This window comes from Panthera pardus, unplaced genomic scaffold (assembly GCF_024362965.1).
Source record: "Panthera pardus isolate Hobbes unplaced genomic scaffold, ASM2436296v1 HiC_scaffold_1, whole genome shotgun sequence".
NCBI classification, from domain to species: domain Eukaryota; kingdom Metazoa; phylum Chordata; class Mammalia; order Carnivora; family Felidae; genus Panthera; species Panthera pardus.
This window is the reverse complement of record NW_026526654.1, coordinates 18,773,390-18,790,361: the sequence shown is the minus strand read 5'-3', so window position 1 is coordinate 18,790,361 and position 16,972 is coordinate 18,773,390. Positions and strand designations below refer to the sequence as shown.

At 38.2% G+C, this 16,972-nt stretch overlaps 1 protein-coding gene across 3 annotated transcripts in view; it reads right to left on the bottom strand.

The window, feature by feature from the left end:
- FGF14 (fibroblast growth factor 14) overlaps positions 1 to 16,972 on the bottom strand; it is a 616,830-nt gene that overhangs the window by 167,241 nt on the left and 432,617 nt on the right. The window contains exon 1 of one of the 3 annotated variants that reach the window (XM_019443950.2): positions 7,096 to 7,349. The exons of the other annotated variants lie outside the window; for them this stretch is intronic. Within the exon in view, the coding sequence (XP_019299495.1) occupies positions 7,096 to 7,288 (193 nt within the window). The 5' untranslated portion in view covers positions 7,289 to 7,349. Of the gene's footprint in view, positions 1 to 7,095; positions 7,350 to 16,972 lie in introns of those variants that run through there. 3 annotated transcript variants of the gene reach the window in all.

Here is a 16,972-nt window from a genome sequence, read left to right as displayed (position 1 = left end):
CACCCTCAATTTTAAAAAGTTAATAATACACTATCCCTTGAATCCACTCAACAGATATATATATTGAATGTCTACTACATGCCTTAAAGTTAGGTGTCTTTCATTAATTATGAGTTCACAACATTATGAAGAATGGGAAGGGTAAAGTAGGGGGAGAATAGACGATTTAGGGACAGGCAGATTTGTTTTTGAAATCTGTTTGTGTTATTTGCTCGGTGTTAAGTCTTTTGGCAAAATGCAAATTCCTTGAGCCTCAGTTTTCTTTGTGCTGCAAAATGGTGAAGTATCTCACCTAATTGGGATAAGAAATAAAATATGTGACAATTGAGAACTGGGATTTGTTAGGAGCAGGGACTCTGGTGTCAGCCTGGCAACCTGGGTTTCAATCTCAGCTCCACTCTTTGAAGATATATGAACTTGGGCAATTTACTCAAACATTTGTTTGTTTCAGATTCCTTATTTATAAAATGGATGGGTAGATAGTATTAGTGTTTCATCCATTAATAGGTAATTTAGGGTATCAATGGATAGATAATGTAATGTACCTACCATATAGATTTGTTATAAGGATGAGATAGTACTCTGTGAGAGTGCCTGACACAGAGTGCCATACAGGCAGGTGATAAATGTATTAATAAATGTCCAGTCAATGATAACCATTGCTATGTGGGCAGTGATTTCAACAGTCACTCTATGTTACATGTATATCCTGAGAAATAATACAATTTTTCATTCATTTAATGAATTCTTGTGCAATGTTATTTATATGCCAGGCACTGGTAAGACACTGACTTTTAAGTGGCTATACCCCATCATACATATGATCCTGTCATACCATAAGGGTCCCCGTTAAACCTGATAGCCAGGAACCATGAGAGTGAAGGTTGAAACACATATTCCACACACACAAAAATATTTCACACAATACAGCTTTATGAAAAGAGTCTTTTGTCTGAATGACAAAGTAATAACTATCATAAAATGTTTTTATAAGGTGTCTAGATTCCTACTACCACTCCTTACTGCTATCCTTCCAGTAAACATTAAATAGTAACATAGCCACATAATCTGAGTTTCTTAAAATGAACATTGGAATCTTTATAGGTAAAATTTCTAAATTAGTTGTTTCTAGTCATGCTAACACACTGTGATTGACTTTAAATTGCATCAATCTTGCTAAAATTGTCTTTTATATGTTTGAGTTTACCATTATGCTTTTGTTTTTGTGTTTTTCCACTTGAATGCTAGTGACAACATTTAAAACATCATATACAAATTTTTGTTATTGAAATATCATAGTCTGTTTTGGCTAAAGTTTCTCACTATTGGGGGAGAAATTAATACAAAATATACCTAGAAAGAAACCTAGATTCACAAAACTAAATAGATTAATCAGACTGAAAAATGTCATCTACCTTTTCCCTTGAATTCCTGCCATTAGTTTGAAGCTAACAAATAAAATCTAAAAGACATCATTTTACACTGAAGAGAGGGGAGGAGAGGTTCATGTCTACCTGAAAACAATTTTCTTATGGTAACATTATATAGATTAAAATTATTATGAAAATAATAAAATTTGTGGGCTAAACATAGAACTACACTAATAATTCTAGTAATTTGAAATGTAAAGTGAAACCGGTAATTAATAATGGTAACCTGGTGGGGAATTTAGGGGGACTGGTGCTCCTGAAATCTTTTATTACAAAATGTCAAAGGATTTCTTCACTACTAAACAGTATTATTTTCTCAATACACGTAAACTCAATCTATGACTCTAACTCAACCCAAAGCAAATCATCTTACCTAAACTTACTCACATCTTACCTAAGTTACTATGCTATCTTACACTTCACTCACTGCATCATTTCTTAATTTATTGCACCACGATGGTATTGACCATTTTCAGACACCTAGTGAAAATGTGCAAGGTTGAAATTACAACAATTAAGAAGAAATGCATAAGCAAGCAAGGTCAACTTTTTAAAAAATCTCAAACATTGTTTTGTTTATCAATTCAGCAATATTCCCAAAGATCTCTCATTTAGGAAATGTAGGGAAAACTCTACATTTGACAAAATATCCTTGTTAAAAAATTAGACGTCTCAATTTAGAAAAAAAACTATGACTTTGTCTTACCTTAATGCAGCTAACAAATAATAAAATTCTGATTGTCAACAGGTTAGCAACAGGTATTATCAAAAGACAAGTAGGAAGACTCCCATGTACATGACCTTAGAAAACTAAAAAAAATACACTTCCCAAAGAAAAGAAGGATGATACGTAGGGGGGAAAATATTCTCTTGTTTTATTTTGACCTAAACAGCCGACGTAAGCATGTGGTCTGTACTTTCACGGGGTAATGGCTCTGAAGCAGTAGCACAAAGAACAATGGTCTTTTGATTGATTACTCTTTGCTATTGACTATTTCCTGAGAAGGTGGTCACACCTTCCCTTACATAACATTTGGTAAGAAGACCACTTTTATAACTGATGGGTTTCACTATCCCACTAGAGCAAAGCAGGTTTGTTGATGTAGGTGTACAAATATTTATGCTTTTTACATTACAATAACTTGAAAACAAATTTTAAGTAGCTCCTTTTCACTCCTTGTTTCTTAAGACATCCTGTAATTTATTTTAGGTAAAATGTGTTTGTAAGAAACCCACACAACTATTGATTAAACCATACATGACACATGATACCATGGCTCCTATGACGGTAGCCAAAAAAAAAGTAGATTTCAAGAAACAATTGTATTAGCCACACTAAAAAATTTGAAAGGGTATTGCCTTACAAGAATAAAGTTTTTTGTTTTGGTTTAAAAATTAAAAACAAAAATATAGAACTTTTAGGATAAAGTGTTCATTATATATCATTGCTTGTAGTTTCTATTTGAATTTTCACTTTCAATAAAAAAAAGTTAAGATTCTAAACAAAACTATTTACAAATTATTGGTTTCCTTGTGTCCTCTTCTTTCTTTAGCTAAATTAATAGATACCATAAATATCTATTTTCATAAATTAGTTAAGCCTTAAAGTGAGGTTGGTCATATTCTTGGATTTTTGAGAATAACTCACAAATATGTAATCACCCTAGTCCCTTAAAAAAGGAGATAAGTTGTGTGTGTGTGTGTGTACGTGTATATATATATATACATGTATATATATATATATATATATATATAGAGAGAGAGAGAGAGAGAGAGAGAGAGAGAAGAGAGGGAGAGAGAAAGTGAAAAAGATATAAAAACTTGAAAATATATACTTTTAAAATGGTCTATTTAGAGCACTGTGGTTCAGTGACATTCTTTTATCTTTGGATCTGGTACCTTCCTTATTTCACTTCAATTCAAGGGCAATGCCAAGTACCTAGGACATGGCAGACACTCGATCAAGATTTGAGAGTCTATGAAAGTGCAGAAAACACAGACTTTGCTCTGAATGACAATCAATCACATCTTGGGATGTGGCACAATTAATTATTTTCAGGCATAAACAATGGCAGTGAGGTATAAAATGCCACGAGAGGAGTATTCTTACTTCACCACAATGAGGGAAGACTTCTTAGAGGTGATGGCATTTTCTCTAAGCTTTAAGAAATGGAGACAATTTCAACAGGTGAAAATAGAAGACAGAAGGTTCTATACACAGAGTAAAGCACAAACAAAAGAACAGGGATTTGAAAGCATGTGGCTAATTTTGGGAACTTTGAAAGGTGTTTGGAGTCTATGGAGGTAAGGAAGGTAGAGAGATAAATTTGGAAAGGTGGGGTACTCAGGGTTCCCACACAATCACCAAAGCCATCTTGTAAATTCCTGTCCTTTACAAGAGGACAAAATGGTACAACAGGTACTCAATTGGTACAAAAATGACCCTTCCATGGTGTGGGGGGGGGGGGGGGGGCGGGGGGGGGAGATGATCAGAGTGGGGGATAGAGCTAAAATAAAAACACATAAGTAAATATAAGCCATATCATTATATTAAATAAATTCCTAATTTAAAAAGCATGAAAAGGGAAAAAAGGCCCTACATTTAAGACATATATGTCTATTACTCTTCTCAAAACACAAAATGTGGAGCAATTTTTTATTCTGTTTGCCAACATGTCAAATGTATTTGAATTTACCTGTCGAAATGTAAACTTCAGCCAAAATGGCCTACAATACAAGATGACAGTGTACTTAGTGTCTATACCTCCTCTGCTTCTCTCGAAGCCCCAACTCAGTGGCTTCCATTGTTCTTCTCAGATGTCAGCTCTCAACCTGGAGTTCTCAGTGTGGCCCACCCTGCATACTTGATCTAATCAAGTTTCTCTCCACCTCCCTTGCCCCTGAAGCCTCCACCTCAGCCCTCTTTGTTCTTTATAGGACATTCAGTTTCCTAATTTCTTATTAATTTGTTCCTTTCCATATGCAATGACTTTCTACCCCATATTTGTAACCTTCCTGATGGAAGGGACTTAATTTGTTCTCCTCACTGCTCTATACAGAACACCTAGAACAGAACCTGACATATTAAGAAGATTCAATAACTCTTTGTCAGATTAATGACATTTCAGTATGAAGATATATGAAATTGTTGTACCTAAAAGTGGTATCTTTAAATGAACAAATCAGATTTTTAAAATTTCCTGAGGGCAATTCTTACTCAAAGAGTGAGTTTGGAGGTAAAGGTAACTTTGCTTAAAAATATTTTCTTAAAGATCATTTAATTAAATAATGAAACAAATATATATATATATATATATATATATATATATACACACACATACACATATATAGTTATGGTTATATGTAATAAAAAATCATATAATTATATATAAATATATAATTTATATAATATAAATTTTAATATTGATTTTGCTTAAATTAGTAATAACAAATTAATGTTTGATGTTCCAGGGATATATCTATATTTTTCTTTACAAGAGAATATATTTCTTTATATATGAGAAATATAAAGAGAATAAAAGGAAAGGTCTTGATCACATTTCTTTTTAGCCTATCTTCTGTTCCATTTTCCCATGGAAAATAAGAGAGCAAAAGTGACCTCAAATATGTTTTTCTTACAGATCATTGATGCACGCATATCATTTTGAACTCATGAATACCAAGAGAGCAGTCAGGGTTGAAATGGTATAACAGACCATTAGGAAACTCAGATATCTTCCCATACCTGGAAAAAAGTATATCCCCATCTTATAATACAGAAGCGTAAAGCACACCCTCCTTCATTACTATGACAAAACATGTATTGTCCATATTTATAAAATTATCTGCTGGTTGTATATTTAAAGAAGACACAGTAAGTTTTAATCATTGTTTATATCAGAGTAATCTTATTTAGAAGAGAATAGGTTTATTTACTTCAAGTAGATGGCATATTTGGAGCTCTACCTGGTAAAAACTGTGTTCTAAAACATAATCTGATTTAAAAAGGGGGTAAAGCAAACACTCTAAGTCATGATAATGTGACCCTTCATGGATCAACAATGTTTAGAACAACTGAGTTGCTCTTATAATACAAAGGTTTGCTGGATAAGGCTCTAGGCTAAAGTGGAAAATTAAAACCCATTTTTCTTAATAGCTTTTACACTCATTTGAAAATATTGTCCCCAAATACTTCATTAAGTCATATTATATTTATGCAATTAGGTATTATATCTGTATAATTTTATCTCCCTTAGAACTGCCATTCTAATTTTCCTCCAATGTTTGCCTTTTAAGTTTGATTCTAAGAGCAAATAATCTCCAATTTCCAATGTCATGATAAGCTCTTGTCCTTTAAAACCATATAGCTATGGCCTTAAAAAAAAAAAAAAAAAGAAAGAAAGAAAAACAAACAAGCATTAAAACTTTTGGTCATAAATTTGCAAATGTGTAGAACACACACACTCACATGGATACACATGTAAAACATATGCTTCTGTCCCCTGTGTTTGAAACAACAGGGTATTTAAAACAAATACAGCTGGGCACCAAGAATATAACGTGCTGGGCAAACATATACTCCTATTAATGTAAATATATTCTTCGATGTTTCCTGCCAAGCCCCCTTAGTTATGAAAAGCAAGCAAGCCCCATTTCTCCCACAGAACACCCCACATAGTCTCAAAACAATCGCCCTTAGCAACTGGATGTGGAAGCAAGCAGAGATGAACAAAAGCCGCGGGGTTCCGGCTCCTAAGTTGCCTTCTCAGACCCTGACATTTTACAGCAGCAAAAGCAGGTCATGCTGGGCACTAGTTGTTTCTCGAAAAAAAAAAAAAAAAAAAAAAAAATGTATAGTAAGGCAACTATTCTAGTCATCTGTATGTAGTAACTGCTTGTTTTGCCTCATGTAATTCGTGAGTCCTTGAATTTAAACTGAAGCATGTTAGGGATGTCTGTACCTCGCCAACCCCCCTCCCCAATTCGGGCTCATTATTCCTCACGCTGCGCCCCTCTCCGCATCCCAAGATGTGACCTCAGGCTTCAGCGCGCTCAGTGCTGCCCGCTTAGCAGCGTTTGGGTAAATCTCAATTGAACCAGCCCTTAGTTCACACACACCCTCTACTCACTTCTCAGACACCGGCCCCTGCGGAGGGCGCGGTGGAGATCGCCACATTTCGCCAAGGTCTGGGACCCTAGGATGTTTCCAGGAGAGCTGGGAGGCCAAGTGAGGCCAGACACACAAATTCATGACCCCTCGGATCAGACTGGAAGCAGCCAGCGAGACCCCGAGGTGCTGCGGAGATCTTTCCCTAGCATTCTAGACTCAGACGCTATATCCCCGGGGGAAGCCAAGACCCCCCAGAGTAGAAAGATTTTCCCTGGAAGCCAGCCCACATGAGACTCGGGGAGCAAGAGGCAGCCGGCGAAGAGCGGGCCAACTTGCCGGCTCCTGGCGGGGTTTTCAGTGGCTACAGGTTGCCTGAGAGCAGGTTCCCAGCTCCCACGGGCAGGCGGAAGGCGCTCGGAGCGCTCGGAAGGGGACTTAGGGGGTGTGGGGCACTGAGAGACGGAGGGAGGGAAGGGGGAGCTCGAAGAGGCCCCAGGCAGGTGGGGAGATGGGAGAGATCCGGGGGCGCACCTCCCAACAGTGACCCACACAGACCTTGGCGCCGCAACCTGCGCTTCTTGAGGCCGAAGATGCGCACTTTGGAGAAGATATCCACCAGGTTGCCGTTGCAGAGCCCGCGGTTCTTGCTGGGGCTGCTCCGCCTCCTGCTGGCAGACGGCCGGTCCCAGTGCTGCTCCCGCGCCTGCCGCTTCTGGCGGATCAAGCCGCTGGCGATGGCCGCGGCCATGGTGGCCCCGGGAATGGGTCCGGGGAGGGAGGGGACCGAGGGAAGGGGAGCTGGGGACACGGGAGAGGGAAAGGGCGGCGCAGACGGCGGCTCGCCCTGGACGAGGCGGGGGGAAGAGGCCCGAGGGGCTGGGGAGAGGGGTAGGGGCGCTCAGTCCCGACTCGGACCCATCGCCCTCTCCGCGGAGCGCCGGGCCGGGCGCGCAGGTGCTCCCGGGACGCGGCGGGGCGAGCCCCGGGAGCCGAGGTCGTATCGGCCGCCTCCCGGCCGCGTCGGAGCCGGGAGTGGGGCCGGGGCTGCGGGCACCGCCTCTCACCGCGCGCCGCCGGAGCCCTCTCGAGGGCCGCCACTGCCACTCGCACTGCCTTCTTGCCTCGCCCCCCTCCCGGGCTGGAGGTAGAGCCCGCTGCCTTCTTCCAGGGCACGGGATGGAGGGCAGGTCCCGGCCGGGTCTCGGCGCGTGCGTCCGTCTAGGGCAGGCTAAGCAGGACTCAGCGCCGGGCTTGCGCTGCCCCCCGGCCGGTGCCGCCGGTGCCGCCGCCGCCGCCCGCTCTCGGGTTCTGCCGGTGATTGTCAAGTGCTTTGGAAATCAGCATCTGGGGAGAGCAATCTTCTCCCCGGAGATCTCTAATCAAAGCGCTTCGTTCCCACCCCACTACACCTCCCTCCCGTTCCCCTCCTATGTCTTTCTTCAGAAAGAAAAAAAAAATATATATATATATATAGTAATGATTTAAAATAATAATAATAATAATAATAATAATAATAATAATAATAGAAAGCTAAAATGGATTCCAGGGGGTGGGGTGCTAAGAGGCTGAGCCAGAGCAGGTGGGGTTGAAGGAATATCGGTGCGCTTTTTCTTAGATGAAACTCGCAGGTTTCCGAGGCTTCCGCGGCTTGGCCAGGGCTTCTGAATCTTAACGTGTCTCCTGGTCCCCAGAAACTCTGGGCTGCGGTTGGAGGGCGAGGTGGTTTCCGCCCTCCCTGCTAATCCCTTCAGCGCCGAAACCCCTCCACCCCAGGAAGGAGGGGGAGGAAGCAGGGAGGAGAGTGTGTCCCGAGGAGGGAGGCGCCTCCACTCCTTATCCAGTCTACCCAAACTTGCTGGACTCTCCCTCTTGCTGTCATTTTGAGACCATAACACCGAGCAAAAAGGAGGGGGGTGGGGAAGGTGAGAAGCTATGCTAAGTTTGTACGTATGGAAAGACCCCTTTCCCAAATTTGCTCTCTAGCACTCAGAGATGCCAGCCGCTGTAGCTGCTACAAAGCAGCAGCTGGAGAGGATAATTGCCCGATAGCACACTGAAGAAGTCACCGCAGAAATATTAAGGGTGGGGGACGGTGTCACAGTATTCCAGGGACAACAAAAAGCAGCCAGACTGAGGAACACTCCAATTTGAGCTGTTGTCTTTGGCGTCCCCGGGTAGAGAAGCTCTGTCAGGGAGCGAAGCCATATGAACTGTGTCTGAAATTCAAATACAACAGCTGCTGCCTCCTCCCCTTGACTTCCTGTCTGTGTCCTGGCAGTGTTCTCTCTTGGATAACTGAAAATATAAAGGTCCAAGAGGAAGGGAGCAAGTGGAGGGCACCCTAGGAAGGAAGGTTGAGAGAGAAACACTTCATGCTTGGATGAATACAGATCTGTGGTTTCTAGGATACACTCGGAGTGACAGAGCCAAGTGTAGAATTTGCTCCTGTGGTTTAGTACCTTTTCCTCTTCCCTTTAAGCTGTTTGGCTTTGTCATTACAGGAAGGTAAAGAAAAGAAATGCAAAAACTAGACTTCTCACAATCCAGTGTTAGGAAGGATGGAAGAAAGAAGATTCATCTGGTAATCAAGAGACTTTTAACAATCACTTCGGTGGTGACTGTTTAGAGCTGGAGAGAGGAGAGGCACACTCTGGAAGCAGTCCTAGGAACAGTTCTGGACCAACACACACGTTCTCTTTGTCTCAGGAATAGGCAGTTAAGTCCCACAAAGACTTGCAACCAGGCAAGTGGGAGAAGCTCATCCGAGGGTTGATTACAGACTAGACACCTTCTGCTCTATAGAACTTATCCACAACCTCTCCATGTAAGCAATTAGTTCTCATCTGTTACTCATTGCATTTACTCCACATTAACTAGTAAGTTTCTTTGGTGGAAGAAAATTTAAAGGAAGTGTGTAGATTTGGGTCCAATGCAATTATCATTGGCTTTAGGATGATGTATATTTTATTTATTTATTTATTTTATTTTTTTTAACGTTTATTTATTTTTGAGACAGAGAGAGACAGAGCATGAACGGGGGAGGGGCAGAGAGAGAGGGAGACACAGAATCAGAAGCAGGCTCCAGGCTCTGAGCCATCAGCCCAGAGCCCGACACGGGGCTCGAACTCACGGACCGTGAGATTGTGACCTAAGCTGAAGTCGGACACTTAACCGACTGAGCCACCCAGGTGCCCCTATATTTAACATTTAAGAACGTACTCTGTAAGCTCATTTTCAAAACCTTGCTGTGTTATATCTAGAAAACAACCACAATTATTAAAAGGAATAAGCAGAAGTAATTTTGCCAGAAATTTGTAAAGCATAATAACCCATGAGATAGTAAAAGTAAAGAGGTGTTTTAACTATTTTGCTCTGTCTCTACCACTTTGTTTTCTGTTTTAGTGTCTGTGTTCTTATATTTTCACTAAGTGTGTATGTATGTTGTTTTGCCACGTTCCTGCTAAAAAAGGAAGGGTCATTCTGCAAAGAATGGCTATTTAAGTGTGTCTTTTTAAAAATTCACTGAAATAAATACCAATGAACATAAAGAGTAGGTACTCCTGCCTTACATTATTGAAGAAAGGTCATTTGGACATTTCAGACTTTATAGATTGGAATTTCCAAATGACTTTACAATTAAAATAAACATATTTATCTAAAGCAAGTGGTGAGTTTTTCAAAGAAGCAAAACGTTAAGTACAGTGACCTCTTACATCTAGTACAACATAATCTAGTTTGCCTTGAAAGGTTTTTTTTCCCTATGACATATGTGTCTGCTATATTAATTTGGACAGATTAACATTAAGCTTCTTCTTATTATATCTGTGTTAATGATTTCCTTTCCAGGCATTTTCTTATAGTGCAGTCTTTTCCCCAGCTCTTTGGATTGGGTAATTAATTGGGAGGTCGGTTTTTTGGCTCCTTCAGACCCCTCCTTTCACTGTTCAGTACCCTCCGGATAAGGCTGCGATTCAGCACCGCGGACAGAGATCCTGACCCGGCCCTGGGGTAGCTCTCTTAGCAAAAGCAAGTTCCCCTGAGTGAGGAGCGCTGGCTGGCTAGGAGAGTCTCTGATACTCTTCCTCTCTTAAAAGCAGCTTTCCACCTTTTTTTTTTTTTTTTTTTTTTTCCAAGGTGGAAAGGAAATTAATCCTCACAGCTTCCACTAACATTAATAACACTCCTCGTAGCATCAAGCCTTTCAGCTCTTTGATAACGAGAAATACTCTTTCTTTCCTGATGCTTTCCGCCCTGGCACAGCGTGGGGGACCGCAGGCTCCTCAGACTCAGGAAGTCTATGCAGACTGAATTTCACAAGCCTTGTGTGTGTGTGTGTGTGTGTGTGTGTGTGTGTGTGTGGTTTCCTGTTTTAAGGGAGCTTGGGGTGGAGACAACATTGGGATAATCAAGGTCCTTTAGCTTAATTCCTGTGTTTTTCTTTTACCTCCCCAAAACGCTGTTTAGTTGTTTACAGATCAAGGAGGTAAGGGAAAGAAAACGCAAGAGAGCCATCTGCTGTTTTAAGCTGTGATAAAAGTGTGTGCAAAGCTAGGGTGAAAACCCTTTCTGGGAGGGTGAATACAAATTCATATCTTGCTCTAATTCAGGAAATGATTTCTCATTCATGAGAACCACCCTCCCCCCCCCCCCCGGAGTTATTAATTTCACCTTTGACTTTGTAAAAACACACAAAAGTACCTTCTAGGTAGAGTGGCTTCTGACCAGGCTGTCAGGAGTCTAAACTCTGATTTCACAGCTTTGGTTCATTTCCTAACTCTGCTACTTCCCGGCTGTATAATGACCTCTAGTATGTTGCCTTAGTCTCTCTCAGCCTCAGTTTCTTCATCTCGAAAATTGAAATGATAATAGAATCTCCTTTTAAACTCTTGTGAGATCAAAGTTAGTAAATGAATGTAAAGATCCTAGTACAGTGTCTGACACTGTTAAGGTGCTCAAAAATTATAGCTCTTTTCATCATTATTATTTTCCAGATCACTCATTCCTATCTTGTAAATTATTTTCCAACTTCCATGCTTTTTTCAATATAAAATTATATGTATTTTCAATTGTATTTCTTCATGTCCTAAATGGGTTCATAATAAGATTTAAAGTATTCAGTGTATGTATGTATGTGTGTATATATATATATATATATATATATATATATATATATAGTATGTATATATATATAGTATGTGTATACATATATATACTGTATGTATATATATATACTGTATGTATATATATACTGTATGTATATATATATATATATATACAGTATATATATATATATACAGTATATATATATATGTTTTGGAGAGAGAAATGTGAGTTCAAATCTTAGTGTGTAATTGACTAAATTTGTGAACTTGGCCCTATAAAGCCATTTCCCCACCCAATGAATACTGATAATAAAATCATTTCCCGTCCTCATAGAGATTAATGTGTGGCTATGAGAACACAATTCCAAAGCTGTAAAGAATTATGAAGCAGTCATTCATGAGAAGGTAATTATTCAAATATCTTCCCTGGGATTGGAGGTCTCCTGAAGATCTCATGCTCCCTTTGACCTCTCTACATTGCATACATTGTTCCCTCTACCTAGAATATAATATGAAACAGTTGCTAAAATCACAGTTGGAATAAGGCAATCATAGGCTTGACTGTGTGTCCTTGAGCAACTCATTTAAGCCTCTCTAAGTGTCACTTCCCTCTTCTGTCATAATAACACAATAAGGTTATTATGAGAATTCAATGGCAACATTATGTTAGACACTTAGAGTGTGCCTGTCACACAGGAAAGTCAACATATAGTAGCTATTGGTAAAAACTCTTCATCACTCCCTTCTTCACTTTTTCCATCTTTAATAAGAGGTCTCACAGGCATCTCATGCTTAATGAGGCCAAGATTAAACTCTTAGTCTTCCTTCTCAAACGTGTTCTTCTCCCATCTTCCCTATCTGTGGAATGACAACTCCATTCTTCTTGTTCCACAAGTCAAAAATGTTGGCATCATACCAATATCATTTCTTTCTTTCATATGCCATATGTAACTGCTCAGAAAAATCTACTCAGTCTATTTTCAAAATACATTCAAAATATCGTCACTTCTCCTTTCCTACCACTGTCTCCACTACTACCTACCACCATCATCTTTTTGATTATTATAAAAGCAACCTGACTGGTCTCCTAGGATCCACTTTTGCTCTTCTTTGATATGCCCTCAACACTGTGGCCAAAGTGTTGAAAATATAAGTAAGATTTTATCACATCGTTGTTCAAAATCTTACACCTCAACAGAAACCAAAGACCTCATGGTGCCTACAATATCCCATATGATTTGTTTCCACATCTGCCTTCACTTGTTCTCTGACATAATGTCTTCTTCACTTTCTTCACTCACCAGTTCCTGTTCCTCACACCACCTGGCATGCTCCTATCCTGTAGCAGGACTTTTATACTTTTTCTTCCATCTGACTTTTTCAACCCCCTCAATTCTTTGCTCACATAGTATCTTTTCACGTGAGCTCTTCTCTTACAAATCTATGTAAAATAACACAGTCCATCTCTTCCTTTCTCCGTTTTATGGCCTACACAGCATTTACACCTTCTTAAAATTCTATATATCTCCTCGTTAATTTGGACTGTCTTGCTACTTTGAAATATATGAGGGAACATATTTTGTTTCTTTTGTCTACTGTCACATTATCTAGCGCTTAAGATGGTACCAGCGTAGGCACTCAGTAAATATCTGTTTATTGAAAGAATTAAGGAGTTGGATACGTAGATAGGCATTACCAAATAAGAGGAATAGGAATCATGCTTATCCTAGGCTGTCAGGGATGAATTACTCCGTGGTACTTGATCTCTTTAAGCACCAAGGTATCTAAAATTCTATCTGGATTACACATAATCTCAACACCATAAAAAGGATACACAGTGAGTACTTGAGCTTTTGCTTGATGACTTAGACTCAATCTATGATGACATGTAGTTTGAATTCTGAATTCTAACAGGGATACCCTTGTGCTTTACTGAAAGATATGAGACTGATTCTACTTGAACTGGAGAGAACTGTTCTAGTGATCTTTTTTTTTAATCCAGTATTATTAACGTAGAGTATTTTATTATCTTTCATGTGTACAATACAGTGATTTAACAATTCTGTAAATCACAGTAAGTATACTCTTCGTCCCCTTCATCGATTTCACTTATCCTTCCACCCACCTCCTTTCTGGCAGCCACCATTTTGTTCCCTATGTTTAAGAGTCTGTTTTTTTTTGTGTGTGTCTTTCTTTTTTCTTTTTTTTTTTTCTTAAATTCCACATATGAGTGAAATCATATGGTATTTGTCTTTCTCTGACTGACTTATTTAAGTTGGCATATTACCCTCTAGATCCAGCTATGTTACCCCAAATGACAAACACACTAATTTGAAAAAATATATGCACTCCTGTTTTTATTTCAGCATTATTTACAATAGCTAATATATGGAAGCAACCCAAGTGCCCATCCAGAGAGGAATAGATAAAGAAGATGTGGTATATATACACAATGGAATATTACTCAGCCATAAATAAGAATGTGCTACTGATCTTTGTGACTTATCCTCCCATACCCAATTTTCTTCCTCACTTTCACATTGCCAGTTGACAATATGCACCTTTTCAAACTTGATACATGTAATCCATTATAAATTAGAAACATTTATGGATGTATTTATCAGAAGTATCTGTAAATATAAAAGTAACTGAATTTTAATGGAGGAAAGTATATAAACAAGAAAATAAACAAGAAAATTAGTCTTATTAATATTAATTTCATTAGCAATGGTGCTTTTTCCTCCCGACTTCCGAGGTTTTGCTAAGCTCTAGGGGACTTTGTTGCATAGGCTGCTTATGTTCCAATGGTTTACTTAAAAAACGGTACATAATTTTTGAGTTTGTTTCAACTTTAAGTAAACAAAAAAGGCCAAAGAATATATTTTGTGACCTTGATATCTATATTAGATGCTATTTTTCACGAAGTAAAATTTTTGTTTTACTTTTGTTTCTGCCATTGCCACAGCCACTGTTCCAACTTAACCAAATCCATCAAATCTGCAAAACCATTGATTTTAGGACGCATTATTATTTTAAATATGACAATAAAAGACAAAGCTTTACTGAAATATACCATGCCATACATGATAAGATGTATACCACTTTCAGAGATGTTTATACATATAGTGTATTTGCATTTTATAATCAATGAAGTATGGTATAATGGCACCATATAACTCTATAAGTGAGAATTATACTCTTATAACCCTGTTGTATTCCATATTTTGCTTAGACATCACACATCTTCTGTTTAAAACAGACTGTGCTTCAGATCACCTGTAGTCTAAAACATCTTTGGTTTTATTGTTGTTGTTCTTCTTGTAATTTCTTTTTTTCTCAGTGTGTCTGAATTGGAGGGATAGATAGGGTGGAAAAATATTCTCCAAATATTTCCTGTTTACTTATTTGATCATCTGTATACAGTGAGTGACACATTCCATTTTGTCATATGGTTTCCCTTGTGAGTCAATCACTTGTGGACATTTTAAGTATCTCCTAAATTAAGGATTAAAATATGAGGATCCAACATTTTTTCACAAATAAATTATTGCAAACTAATTTGAGATGAGCTAAAGTGGAGTTAAAAAGGATATATTGGCATCTATGTTTTTATTCTTTTTTTCTGGATAAATGGGTTCTATTTGAAAATGTATAAGATAATTCTGATAATATAGTCAATACTGATGTCCCTCTTTCTTTTTTACTCATTTGGAAGAACATCAAAAAGTAATGTTAAGATGCACTTGGGACACATTTCCAGCTAGTTAATTAAGATTAAATACCTACCCACTAATTAAAGTTCAAATTCAAAATCATATTTTTTTTTCTGTGACAGTATTATTGACTTTTATTTTAGATTCAAAGAATAATCTAAGTGGTTATTAAAGTATCTTAAATTAATTTTGCTTTACTTTTGTTTCTGCCATTGCCACAGCCACTGTTCCAACTTAACCAAATCCATCAAATCTGCAAAACCATTGATTTTAGGATGCATTATTATTTTAAATATGACAATAAAAGACAAAGCTTTACTGAAATATACCATGCCATAGATGATAAGATATATACCAGAAATAACTGATTGCATTAATGTTAGAACAATCTTACTGATGCATTTTGCTGGATACATTTATTTCTAGTAAGCAACAGATTTCCATCTTCTAAAAAAACCTGGAAGGAATTTTATTGTCACTTAATATTTTGATTCAATAAAGAAAAAGTGAAAAGTATTGGTACCAAAAACTTGTGAACATTCTTTCCTATAGAAGCAATACCAGATTGATACTAGCAGATGGTTTAACTTTACAAATCTAGCGTATTTTTTTAAATCTGACTAATACATTGGAAAAATGTTCTCAGTGGCTTCCAGCCTTCTATATTAAATTAAACCCAAAATGTGCATAGCATTCATTTCAGAGTTGTGAATATGGACATATCTTTCCGTACTCTAAATAAGTAGTGGGAAATGATAACAACACTAATTTTAGTAATATATCGGTTAATTAGTTTTTTTTAAAAGACAAATATCTTAAAAGAAAAAAATATGTCCAAAAAATTGAGAAATAAACATGAATTTATAATCTCAGTGCAAAGATTCTGTGTGCACATATATATAATCTTACCTATAGTTGACATGGTAAACAATATCTGTGCAATGATTCTTAGAATGGCCACTTTGACAGCAATTAATTGCTCTAGACTGATTTTGTTCTTTGTATTTAGTATATACAGGCTAAACACATACATAAGCATGTGTGTCTGCACACACATGTATACATGTACACACACGTGCACATAAGCATGTGTTCAAAAACACATAACTCGATTCCTCACTCTGGCAAAAAGAATTATGAAGCAATTATTTTCCAAAGGAAAATGACTTGCAAACTCTAAGAATCAACTTCAAGACTCTTAGAAAACTAGTTTCATTACCACGTTAAGAGTGGGCAATATCTCTCTAAATTTACTTTTGAATTATTTTCGATAGTGGTTGAGTGGAAATTAAGGATATATTTATAGATTTTAGTCATAATCCTTTAAATGTAAATTAAGACTACATCTCTCTCAATTCTTAAAACACCGAAATAATATTTGCAGTATAGTCTGTGAAGAGTTTGCTTTACCATGTATTGAAGTAGGTATCCTGATCTCCATTTAGTAGAAGAGGAAGGTAAGCCCCTGACGTGTTAAATGAGTCCTGTGTTTACGCTGGTAGGAAGTGGAGGAGTCAGATCTTAAGCTCCTGCTTTTCCTACCACACTATGTCCACCCAGCACTCAGCTATTGACAGCGTAAGTCTCTGTCACAGCACCAAGTCTAGTAATGGGGAC